General features: G+C 42.0%; 1 protein-coding gene across 31 annotated transcripts in view; it reads right to left on the minus strand.

Moving 5' to 3' along the window:
• Positions 1-13,400, minus strand: part of ELN (elastin) — an 85,419-nt gene that overhangs the window by 40,958 nt on the left and 31,061 nt on the right. For 29 of the 31 annotated variants that reach the window (XM_088152384.1, XM_088152373.1, XM_088152369.1 and 26 more), the window contains exons 2-6: positions 10,242-10,289; positions 5,353-5,409; positions 3,308-3,334; positions 2,735-2,758; positions 1,724-1,795 (exon numbers count right to left, since the gene is read on the minus strand). In XM_088152384.1, coding sequence (XP_088008510.1) covers positions 1,724-1,795; positions 2,735-2,758; positions 3,308-3,334; positions 5,353-5,409; positions 10,242-10,289 — 228 coding nt within the window. The remainder of the gene's footprint in view (positions 1-1,723; positions 1,796-2,734; positions 2,759-3,307; positions 3,335-5,352; positions 5,410-10,241; positions 10,290-13,400) is intronic. The other 2 variants (XM_088152361.1, XM_088152366.1) reach the window with 2 other exon arrangements.

Here is a 13,400-nt window from a genome sequence, read left to right on the forward strand (position 1 = left end):
AGAAGAGTGTGGGAGGAACAAGAGGATGAGACTGGCATCTCCCTGAGGAATTCACACTGTTGTGGCTGGCTGACTTTGGGAGCTGGGGTTTCAGTCTGGGAAGATTCTTGCTAGAGGTTGTAGCTAATAAACATAACTGGACTGAATTTGCATTGTCTCTTGGAGTTCCTTGGGCTAGGCCTGACAAATCCTTAGTAAAAGAAGTTTTAAATACAAGTTTAAGGACTTAATTTCCCCCCCCTCTGGAATAAACAGCAAAAGTGTGATTAAAACTTTGATTTTAGAAAGTTACAAATGGGCTAAGGGTCCAGATAAATTTGAAATAAGATTTTGGAATTAATTATAAAGAATCTTTCCCATAGGAAAATGCTTTTGTTTTGAATTATTTAAAATAACATAAGATCTGGTCATATTGAAGAATATTTTTGAACAATGAACCCAGAAGTTAACTTTAAGTGTGTCTGCCTCTATAGATAGACTGTGTTTAAAAGATGCTATGGAAGAGGAACAAGTATTACCTGACATGATTGAGACTGATTTGAAAGTGGATTTAAAAATGACAGGCTACAAGAATGACATGGAAAAACATGTTACACTGGATATATAAAACAAATTGGCTGATGTCTTAATAATTAAAAGAGATATACAAATAACAAACCAAGTCAGTGACCCGGATAATTTTCCTATACTGGATTTACAAAAGAGGCTTGTTAAAGCTCTGAAGAATTTTGTGAGAAGGGACAAAGAAAAAATGAAAAGAAATCAAATTCTAGGACATTACTTGAAGGGGCTAAATATCAAGATTGTTAGAAGTAAAAGGAAGGAATATAGAGTTGGTTTATTTTATCAAGGTTAAAATAGATATATTATCTCTGGCAGAGGATGAGATGGTTAGATAGCATCACTGAAGCAATGAGCATGAAACTGAGCAAACTCAGGGAGGCAGTGAAGAACAGGAAGGCCTGGCACGATATGGTTCATGGGGTCACGAAGAGTCAGACACAACTTAACGACAGAACAACAACAAAATCTCTGGTAATCCTTAATGGACTTTTGTTGACATCAGGACTGAAATGATGAGGTTTTATGGATTTGTTTATAGATAGGAGATGGGATATGGGAAGAAGAGATCATTTGTTATATTTTAAGAGAAAGTGATAAGTTACTAAAATTGTTTATACTTGTTGTGATGAAGGGAGAAGTCACTTTTTTATATATTTTTCTTTTTCTTTATGTTCTTATTTTTTCTTTCTTTTCTATTTTTCTTTCTCTTTTTTCTTTTCTGCACCATCTATTTTTTTCTTTTTCTTTTTTTACTTCTTTAGTTTTTATTGTTGTAAATTGTAATCTTTAATAAAATAATTTGTAAAAAAAAAAAAGAAGAAGAATCAAGGACAGAACAATCATTCATGGGGAGCAATCCCAGGAAGCCTCCTCTAATGACAGGAAACACAATGCAATGACTTCTACATCAGGAGTTACTGCAATATTATTTGGGAGTTATCATCTATAGGCCAAGATGGGAAGAGAGCAGATAGAGAAATGATCTTATAAGAATGAGAGAGAGATGTAGGCACCAAATATCAAGAAAGCTAGGTTAAAGGCAGGGAGGAATTGAACAGACCTTGACTTCACCCATGATTTTTGTCCAAGTCTGGTCTGTGGCAAGATGAAATGCGATCAGAATAAGTGAGGTCAACAGGGAACAGCAGCTTTGACTCACCAGCTTTAGCGGCGGCTTTATAGGCTGCAGCAGCAGATCCACCAGGATAGGCGCCTCCTGGAAACAGGCCACCTGTAAAAATCCACCATTTGTTTTTGACAGGACCAGCTGTGTGTATCAGTTGTTAACTAGGAAACCCCAGGTTGGGTTGAAACACTGTCCTGAGTTATTGAAGTGTGGCTTACTGAATAAACCCACAATGGCTAAATTCACACAACACGGTAAGCCAAAAACAACTGTACTGTGGTTTGACATAGTACAGGTAGTCCCCAGTTTAAGAATGAGTTCCGTTCCCAAGGTCTGTCCTTAAGCTGAATTTGTATGTAATACTGTATAAGTAGTATTGCATAATTAACTCGAACCATTGTGCATTTAACTCAAGTCATTGTGTATTTAACTTGATTTTTGCTACAATAGGCTCCATTGTTAACTATGGGTTGACTGTAAACTGGGCATTCTTAACCAGGGAATACCTGTATACAAACTCAAACTTGAGTATGCAGTGTCTTCTTTGTGCCCTATTCTGGATGATTCAGACAACCAATCCAACATGACAGAGGAGAGACAAATCCCCAATGGCCGTCTCAGATGTGCCATAAGTCACATGATTGAATCAAATGACTTCATCTACAGACAGCTACACTTGTCTGGGGTCTTTTAGGGTCCCTGCCGTGCAAACTAACCTATTCGATATATTTTACCAGATTTTTAAAATCATTTTGCAATCCATCTTAATAAGTGCAAGCAAAGAAGAAGCCATGCGAGCAAGTGAATATTCAAGCAACAGTATGCACATTCCAGTGCAACGACACATGAAACGTACGTGTGCGAAACAGCTAATGGAGAACCTCTGGTCATACTGAAAGATTGGTTTAAGACCTGCACACAACCTAGTGTCCTTTTCCCAACTTGCTATTAGCGGTGTCTAAATGAGGGAAGAACTCTGCCTTTGACCAGAGATCCAGAGATCTCTGATGCGACCTAGAGATCTTGGAGACATGGCAAACATACCTAGTGCTCCAGTCCCTCCAACTCCTGCAGAGAAATTAAAAGAAGAATTAAGAGAGCAAAAGAGTAAGGGGCTAGTATGTTGCTTTTATAGATTTGTTACTTGTGATTTTAATTGGGGGGGGTTATTTATTTTTTTATTGTTTTTATTGCCTTGGTTTTTAATTGTAAGCCGCCTAGAGTCACCCTCTGGGGGAGATGGGCAGCAAATAAATGAAATGAAATGAAATCAATAAATCAATCAATGTAATCAATAAATCCCAACTCTTTAAACAGAAAAAATAACAGAATCAGAAGATCAGCGCAACACCACTGAGTCTTCCAACCATATACTGTAAGTTGGAAGCAGGAAGGAACCCTCTCACCGATACAAGTGCTGCAGTGGCCGTGTGCTGAAAAAAGTCCCAAGTAGAAGACAGGGAGAGCACCTGGCCCAGCGTGCCAGGCAACATATTCTTCTGCCCACCCACCTCATAGCTGGGGGAAGAAGAGAAAGTAGCTTTATCAGTCCCAAAAAGTGGCAGAGAAAGTAGCTTTATCAGTCCGAGAAAGTAGCAGCCGGATTGCACCACTTACCTGGTTTGGGAGGTTTTGCTCCTAGTCCTGGGGAAAAAGAAAGACGCTCTCCACAGTTAAACAGGCTGAAAAAGCAGCAGCAGCGGCAGCAGCAGCAGCAGCGGCAGCAGCAGCGGCAGCTTGTCTGCACCATCCATTACAAGCCATGTTAAAATGCACATGTATCTCTCTCTCTCTCTCTCTCTCAATAAATGAATATTTAAACGTCCAGAGCAAAGGTATCATTAAATCCATTCAGCAAGTAAAAAAGAGGATTTTTCATCCGTTCTGCATTAAAAATGCTCAGATGTAATGATAATACAAGCCCCAAAAAGGGCAATTTTGAGGTGGGGTAATATCTATCTATCTATCTATCTATCTATCTATCTATCTATCTATCTATCTATCTATCTATCTATCTATCTCATATATATAAATATTGCATGCTGTTTGTGTTGTATCAGTAGAATTCTACACAAAATGAATCCTTCCCCCACAATATTGCTCTTTTTTGATGGACTCTTCCAATATCCTCATGTGCATTATTAATTCCGAGACAGAAATATTAAATGAGGTGAAGGATTAGTGCTGAGCCAAATATCATCAGAAGAGAATTTAAGAGTCTTAATATGGACTGTGTGCAAATAGGAACACTGGCAGGGAACTTTTCTTAGCAAGTTTATGGGAAGCAGGAGTTGTCTAGGATGTTGATGATGGGACAGTGGCCATTTAAAAAAAAAAAAAAAATTAGTACTTTAAGAATGTTGACATGAAATTCTTCTCAGTGGTCACAAACCAACATTCCCTTTCCCCAGCATTTGACAAAGCATCCTTCTAGGATTGGTACAGATTAGTGGCTATCAAAGAGAGATAAAAACCAGGAACTCCCAGTTCAAATCTAGGTGATTGTAAGTACGATGCTAACTGGGATAGACACTAGACTAAACCATGGCTTCCTTCCATTTGTTGTTGTTGTTAAATAGGCCATAAGTGACTAAATGAATCAAATGAACTGCAATTTAGATTAGTGCACTGTGTGAACTCAGTCCTTCTCAAATGCTACTAGGTGAAGTTGCAGCTCTGGTTTTGGTGTACGATGTCTCCGCTGGCCCTGGTCCCCTCCCAGTAAACCAGTAATGGTGCAGCTGGGAGTTTGCCACTGTGAGCAATTCTGGTATATTTCAATTGTTTCACTAGAGAAATGCTGTTTCTAGGCAGTGAACAGACAGGTTTATTTTTTAACTTCCAACTGGATAAAAATGGTGTCCATAGCCAAAGGTTATTTTCCTGGGAACATCCAGAATACTCATAAAGCAGCTTGGAGATAGAGGGATGGGGAGGGGGCAGTGGAAGGAGAAAGAAAAGAGGAGAAAGGTACACCTTTCCCCTTCCATTCCACTTGTAAAGGCCTGGGTTGCCATCTTTAGCTTGAACATCCCTGCCACAGACCCCACCTTTGTCCTTTGCACTGTTTCTCTCCAGCTCAGCCAGCCAGATATCGAAAATAGATTGGAAAAGAGTCAAAATAGTCTAGAACAATTTGGGGGCATTTTATAATGGTTTCAGATGGATGAGGGGTGGAAAGACTGTCTGGAGGTGTCTTTAGCCTTCTCCTGACTTCACTGGACTCTTGTAAGTATCCCACTCAATAATGCACACATTGAGTGCTAAGCATTCTCTTGAGGGCTGGTGGAGAAAGAGAACCCTACTGGAACCCATGGAAGCTGGGAATTCTGGGAGTTGTAATCACAACACATTTGGAAGATGTCAGATTGTGGTAGGTTAAGGTAGGTAAAAATCTCCTTTGCAGTGGGTTTGACTCCTGTTGAATTCATGTCTGTGTCTGTGACATTTTCTTGCAAAAGAATTAATTTGCTTTAGCCTTTTTTCAGAATGGGTTTTCAACTTCTCTGTCTAGTCTACAGCCCTGGGATTTCTAATCAGGTTGAATTCTGCTTAGCTATTTGAGATCAACCAAAGCTGGTTAGATGTACCACCTGGTTTGTTGCAGACTGGACAACCTTCTTGGTTGAGGTGAAGCCTAGTTAGCTGAGACAATGACTCACCTGTTCCTCCAAGTCCACCCCCAAGTCCACCCCCAAGTCCACCTCCAAGGCCAGCTCCTGTGGAAGAAAGGACAACCTCAATTCCCTTCAACAGTTTCTGAATCTCATCCAGTTTGGGACAGTGAAACGAACATCAAAAAACAAAACAATTTTTCCAGATAAATTGTACACCCAGAAATGTGACACTTCTTGTGGGTTAATTAGGTAGATATGCACTTTGTAATGCCAGTTCAGAGGAAAGAATATCCTTTAAGGATTTTTTCCCCAGCCCATTAGGTATATGGTGTCTATCCTAGGGAGAAGAGGGATGGAGTTTCTTCATTCATAAAGCAATGGGATGAATACAGTACAGTAGGACTTAGTTCGGGTTTGCAAATTGCCTAGTTGCCTATGGTGAGCCAGAGAAAGACACAAGGACTGATTCTGATGACCTGCAAGATAAATAGGCAAGCAAACATTGTTCCAGGTTTATGGCTATCCTGACTTGCACTCCCACCAAGTGTGTTTCAGTTTCTGTAAGTATTCTTGAAAGTAGTGAGGATTTTCAGGCTCTGTGGCCTACTGCTAAGGGCTCCTAAGTTAGGCTGCTCATAAGAGAGTCCTGCTGGGTCACCACAGAGATCTACCTACTCAGATAGCCTTTTCCCACTTAAATGCTCCTGGGAAGTTCAATAGCAGAACATGAAGGCAACAAGATACTGGGATCAGATTGAAAAATATGGAGGTTAAATGGATACATTCCCCATGAATGTTTCCTTTTTTTGTGCATATCTCTGTGTTTGTGCCTTTGACCAGTCTTGACTCCTGGCAATTACATGGACAAGTCAATGCAATTTTCTTGGCAGCATTTTCAGAAGTGGCTTGCCATTGCCTTCTTCCTAGGGCTGAGAGTGAGTGACTGGCCCAAAGTCACCCAGATGGCTTCCATGCTGAAGGCAAGATTAGAACTTAGGTTTTCTTGCTGCAAGGTCAGTGTCTTAACCACTAGACAAACTGGCTCTCACTTGTCTAATTAAATTAATATATTTATTAGTTTAAACTTAATAGTGTATTTGTCTAGTGTAATAATTTTGTGTAATTTAATAAAAGATCAGGGTGACAGAAATGAGTCTTCCTCTGTTTCAGCAGTTTCAACCTTTTCCTTTATGCTGACCTCTGTACAAAAGCTGTCATTGAAAGATTTGAAGACTGGCATGTAAGCCAGGGCAGCACATGGAACCTGTGAGCCCCATAATACAGGGTTCCTCAACTTTGGCAACTTTAAAACCGATGGACTTCAACTCCCAGAATTCCCCAGCCAGGCTGGGAAGTTGAATTCTGGGAGTTGAAGTCCACCGGTCTTAAAGTTGCCAAGGTTGAGGAACCTTGCCATAATACATAAGACTCCTTGTGGAACAAATCAAGCAATTTAGAGGTAAATAGTTGTTTTTTGCATAGAGCTCCTAAGCATAGTACGAATTTAAATTGTAATACTTATCATTTAGCAAGTGAGCTAGCTTTTAGCATAGCTTCAACTCTGTATTAGTGGTTAGGCTTCAAGATGGTCAGAACAGCTAGAGCTAGCTGAAGTTTGCTTTGACATCTAGCAGACATCTACCATAACAAGTCTGCTCTGAACTTTTGCTTTTTATAATCAGTGTGTGAGCAATCACGTTTATACCTCTGTAGTTCCTTGTTGTTCAGTTATAAATATACCCTATTTTCTCTATTTCGGGGTCTTGCCCATGGAACATTACTGAACATGTCCATGTGTACTTGACCTGGTTTTGCAAACCCATAACAGATTTTGGAGACTGAAGTACTCTCTGTTGTCCTGAGAAATGTAAGTCGCAAACAGGATAGAAATAAATTCAGAAGTTCCCTCTTGCAGATTTGTCACCAACACCCTCCAGATGCTGTTAGTGGCACCCTAACATTAAATACAAAATAATTTTAATGTTTTTTCCCCATCATGGTGGAACAATAGCTCAGGAATTCCCCTCAAGATCCTATGAGATTTTAGGTGAGAATGCCAAGGCTCTGCAAGATTTGGGGCTCACTTACACCTCCTGCGTGCCCTCGCAATGAGAGGGCCCACTAACTGTTTATTGTGGACATGTCCTCTCCCTCAGTGCCAGCCTGCCACCGAAGGAGGCTGAAGCTGACCAAAGTGTTTCATCTTCAAGTGGTGCTTTCCATCAAGAACACAATATACCAGTGTTGTCCAAACTTGGCCACTTTAAGATGAGTGGACTTCAACTCCCAGAATTCCCCAGCCAGCCATGCTGGCTGGGGAATTCTGGGAGTTGAAGTCCACTCATCTTAAAGTGGCTGAGGTTGAGGAACCCTGCTATATACCCTCTAGGGTGAACATTCTAATTTGCATGGAGGAGAAGCTGGGTGGGGACAGACAACCCTGCCAGGTCCCAGTTGGCCTGCTGTGGGACCAGGCCCTCTCATCTGGCTGGAGGGCTCTGGGCTTCTGCTGCTCAATTTGCTTTGGCGGCCAGAGAGAACAGAGCCTTGCCTGGCAACTATTTTTTTCCCAGTGGGGGAATATCCACCTAATCTATAAGGCCTTTGACAAGGTTGATATTCTCACTTCTCCTCAACCAAATCTTAAGGAAACAGCTGCCCCTCAACCCAGCTGCCAACTGGCAGCTCCCTTGGCAGCAGGCCTCCTGCTTATTCTTCTCTAAAGCTGAACAGGCAATGCCCTCAGGTCCCTTCGGGAAGGCCAAGGCCCTTATGGCAGGATCCTCAGGCTGCACACCAGTCCAGAAAGCCACAGCCTGGCAGGGGTACCCTTGTGTGAGACAAGCATCTCTCCTGGCCTTATCTCAGCAGCGCAGCAGAAGGAATGCCGGGATAGCAGCAGTTATTCAAGTGACAAACTTTCTTCCCCTGCATATAGACTTGCGCGTGCACATGCAACACATGGATATAATTATTTTTTAAAAAATGTTTGTCTATTCCAGGGACCACCTGCTTGATTTTATCCTCACAGCAACTCTGGAAATTAGATTAGTCTGAGAAATCTTGCCTGGGAGCATTTCCATAATATTTCCACTCCCCAGCTCTTCAAAAGCCGACTAAAAAAAATGTCTGCAACTGTCTTTACTGCTGCCAAGCTCACAATGAAAAAAGGCCAAAACCACTGCTCTGCCTCGAAGTGCCTTGTCGTGACAAAAATCCTCTCACCTTCATTTTACATACAAAGGAAACTGACAGTTTCACCCTTCCTTTTGCTCAGGTTACTGAGGAGAGATGCAAAACTGGCAAACTAGCATTCCTTTTACAGGACCTTTTAGATGGCTGAAGCTCAGGAGCTTGGAGGAGGGATGAAGCAAGAGCTTTCTCCAATGGGGAAAGAACCTGTCCCCTAAGCTTTGTTTAGCTCTGGTCTTTTTGATTGAATGCTGCTTGGCAGCTGAGCTTCAACATCACAGGGGTGTGGAAGTGATTCCGAAGTGGTGCAAACACTTTATGTGGATCAGTGAACCTCATGGCCATGTGTACATTTCCAGCCAGGCTTCTCATAGACCAACTGTGCAAATGCTGGCCTGTGCAGCTTTTTGGAAATGCCATCTAGGCTAGCAGGCAGGCATCACTATCAAGGTATGACCATGAATTTGGTAACTTAATGGTCTGTCAGTTGTGACAGAAACATAGAACTGTGAAGATGGAAGGATCCCCAAGGATTACCTAGTCCAACCCTGTGCAATGTGCAGGGAAACTAATTAGACCATTTGTGAGAGGTGGTTGTCCAGCCTCTTCGTGCTCTCTAGATGGAGAACCCACAATCTTCATGGGTAGGCTGTTCCACTGTTGTATAGATCTTACTATCAGGAAATTTGTCTTTATATGATATATTTTCCTTCGTGTTTTCTTAGATCCAATTTCACTGGGTATCCCCAAGTTCTGCCATTATGGGGGAGGAAGGAGAGATACTCATTTGCTCCACACTATGTATAATTTTGCAAAACAACATTATTTTATAAGCGAGCACAGCTATATTATTTATTTTTATTATTTATTATTTATAATAAATAATTACTTGTCCCATTCCATGAGGGACTAGTTCCCCCTACGCCTTTGATGCCAGCTGCTCCTGCAGAGATCAGTACATTCTCAGGCAGTGCAGAAACCAAGGATTTTTAACAATTCTTGGTCATTTCAATGAAGCTTATAAAACACTGGTCCCAACCCTGAGATTATATTGGTTGTTTTTTCCCCAGGTACGAGTTCTGAGCCAAGTATATTTATATCTATATTGTACACTTCCCATTTAGGGGAATTTGACAAAGCAGTTTGAGGAATGCTTTTTTTAAAAAAAAAATGGGCATACATGGATTCATTTCAGCCACTAATAACATCCCTAATTTTGCTGAAGAAAAGAAATAGCACAATAGGGTAATAACTAAGGCAAGGAAGGAAATGAACTTGCAGATGGTTTTTGGATAAAACAATAAGTGTAAACAAATTGCCAGTGAAAGCAAGATAAGATCACAAGGTGATTTATATTCCTTAAGACGCCCCAATGATCTTTTCTCCCAAATCTCTCCTAAGTGAAGAAATAAGACGACAGAATCTGCCTGAGATAGAAGATCATGACAGCTTTTTTCCCCCACATGAAATACCTACACTGTTATGAAGGGCAATGAGAAGGGTAAACAACCTGTTTTATAAAATTATATTGGATGCTAAGTGAAGATTTTAATCTGTGGAGGGAATATCCCCTATACTCGAAAGCAGATATGGATACAGACATCTTGAAACACTGCAGAGTGCCACCATTTAAAGTGGATCTATCTAGAGCAGTGTTTCTCAACCTTAGCAACTTGAAGATATGTGGACCTCAACTCCCAGAATTCCCCAGCCAGCATACTTGGGACGGTGCAGATTCTTACCTGGGTAGAACCCTACTCCTGGAACGCCTGCTCCAGCACCTGGAACCCCTGTCAATAAAATAAGAGACAGAAAAGCTTATTTTTGGATTTTGTGGAGAGAATGGATGGAACCCAATCTATTCATACTCCCTAACTTAACCTCAATGGCCAAGAAAAAGCATTAAGCAGCTTTGGGAGAAAGTCTGCCTCCCTTCCCCCTTCCTGCCTGCCATTTTCTCCCTGTCTCTTCCTTGCTCATGGGTGTTGACAGGGAGGGGGCAAAAAAGTAAAGGTGGTGAACTCAACCACATGATCAAAGGCCCAGAAGTCAAGATGGTGACCACAATCATGCAACTGAAGCCCTGCCCTTTTTTACATGGGTTGTGATGTGCCATTTACCCTTTCCTGGGCTCACCCAGCATCATAAACTAATGGAGTGGGTTGGATTCACTCAACATGCCAAGCCATTAAAACAAAAACAGACACCTCAACCAAGATGACAATGAAGCAAGCTCATTATGTCATATAAATACAGCTATTAGATCATTAACTTAAGGTCTTGCGCGAACACAGTCAACAAGTTCAGTAGGACTAATACCCAGATGAATATCATATTTCTATATACACATACACACAATGAATATCATATTTATATATATATATATATTTACACACACACACATATACATATACATACACACACATACACACAATGAATATCATAAAAAAAAAAGAAGTCCCCTCTCACCCCTATGGGTGGTACATGTCTTCCCCAATCTCGGGTCCTCTACCAGAGGCCCAGGAGCTTGAGGGTTCTGTGCAGCATCTGAGCTGTTCCTAGCCCTGCACTCTTCTGGACAGAGCTCTGATAGTGTTCCTGGGATCTGTTGGAGCCCCTCTCCCAGCTTGGGAGTCACAACCCCGAGTGCAGCTGCTGTGCTCTGTCTACTGTTATAGTAGCATTCCATCAGTTCCAGGTTGTCTCATCTATGCATGGTTTGTTCCAGTAGCCCACTTATTATCAGTTTGTCCTGGTTCCCAACATCTGATGCAGACCTTGTTAATCCAGGCGACGTCCGAGCCAGCATGACTCTCTTAATTCGTGTCACTCTCATATTTGAGGCAGGCAGGTGAAGCGTTAGGGGGTCTTTGCCCAAGGACCCCTACTGGTAAGGTAGGTACCAGCCAGGATTCAAACCCTGGTCTCCTGCATCATTGGTGGTGCTCCAACCACCATGCTATCCAGCTGCTCATATAATAAACACACACACACACAAATATTCATATATGTAACCTCAGCCTTCCTTCAAAAACTCATGTAAGACTGTTACCAAAGTCCTCTGCTTAAGCCCCAGTGAGTCGTGTATGGCAGAAATGCAGTTTGAATTCAAGACTTGTAAATGTATGATCATTTACATATACACACATAGGTGAGTCTATGCATACATGCATACATATATCCCCTCTGCCCCATGTCAGCACTTCTCTCGCTCTTCGGCTCCAAGGACTGGCACTTGGTCCCTTCCAATAAAACTTGAGTTCCTTCCAGCCACCTGTGTGTGGTGCAAGGCAGAATCTAGTACAGCCCATGGTTGCTGCTACACGTTCTCCAGCGCTTCCTTTCTCTTGCTGACACTATGCCCTTATGGCTTCTTTCCTCTTAAATAAACATCGTGTTTGTGTTTAAATGCAGCATATTTTGCCTTGGGATTCAAACAAGAGGACTGACCTCTTTCAGCCAAGGGAATGCCGCAATGGCAGAAGCAGCTTTTATGGCCAAGGAACAATTAGTGTGTGTTTAGATTAGTGTGTGTTTAGATGTGCACGCACGCATTAGGACTACCATGTCCAGGCTACAAATATCTAGATGACCACGAGATGCAACAAATGGATGCCTCAAATTCTTTTGGCCACCATCTACGGGGCTTCAGATGTTTCCAGCTCAGTTTCAGTAGCCTTAAGACATGTGGATGTGGATTTTGTGGGGAAGGAAAGAAGGAAGTGAAATCATAGATAGGAATTGGGTTGACTAAAGGCAGGGTTTTCATTCAACTCTGCATTACGCAACTTCAAGCCCAGAACATTTTTCCAGTGCCCAATCCAGCCTCAGCAAGTATGAAGTAAATAAGGAGAGAGTGATTCTAAGCATAGGCAGAGTGCATTTCTCTTCTAATCATAAAACCAGAGGCATGCATCGAATTACAAAGTGTAACTTGCAGAACCCTGGCATTTCCCATTCTGCAAATGAGAAAACCCAGTTTCTGGAACTGCTAAAGCTGAGGTGGGGTAGACGTTACTTGGGGTAGAAACACATCTGAGTGCAGCAATACAATAACATCCTTGCATCAGTTGTAGGAGGGTAGTAGCAGGGGACAGAACCCCAAAAGCTTGTGCAGAGAAGCCCTTCTGACACCCCAAAGCAGTGTTTCTCAACTTTGGCAACTTGAAGACGTGTGGACTTCAACTCCCAGAATTCCCCAACCAGCCATGCTGTCTCAAAGGGACAGGCATATCACCTCCTTTCTCACATCAAAGAGTGCCCCATATTGCTACCACAATCTTACAAGTTGCTAGAAAGTTTCCTCCGTCAACTACACAAAATGTCTATTTACTCAGCCTGTCCTGGAAAGAGTGTTAGTCAACTGAAGCTAACAGTTAAAGCAACAACAATTCTTGAGAATCCTTTAAAAAACTCTAATCTAATCCAGATCTAGTTACTTACAGCATAGCAATGACTCAGCCACATTTGCTCTCTTGATAAGTGGTTGTGGCAGGTTTCTCCAACCTGGCAGCCTCCCACTGTCTTGGATTACAAGGCACACTACTTCCAACCAGCATGGCCAATGGCTGGGTTGGTAGGAGCCTCAATCCAGCACATCTGGAGAATGTCAGTATGGGGGAAGACTGGCTTCTAGACTGAGATTGAGGAACAAGAAAGGAAACTCTCCCAGTGCACTGGCATTTAGCATCTATGTATGTGCACTGGAAGACAAGTTGAATATCCTCACATGGCGAAACAGGAACGGTGGTTTATCCAGGGCAGTCAAAACAGCTGGAGAAATTAGATTGTGAAAAGCCGTGGCTAGTGTTCAGATCACAAGTGGTTTTTTTTCTTGAAAGGCAGCTTCTGCAGGGGCTGGGTTTGGACGCTGGTTCCTCCAAAAGCCGCAGTAACTGGAT

The sequence above is a fragment of the Python bivittatus genome, unplaced genomic scaffold (genome assembly GCF_059951505.1).
Source record: "Python bivittatus isolate LINGU-HERP-01145 unplaced genomic scaffold, Pbiv_v1 ctg000690_np1212, whole genome shotgun sequence".
Taxonomy (NCBI): Eukaryota; Metazoa; Chordata; class Lepidosauria; order Squamata; family Pythonidae; genus Python; species Python bivittatus.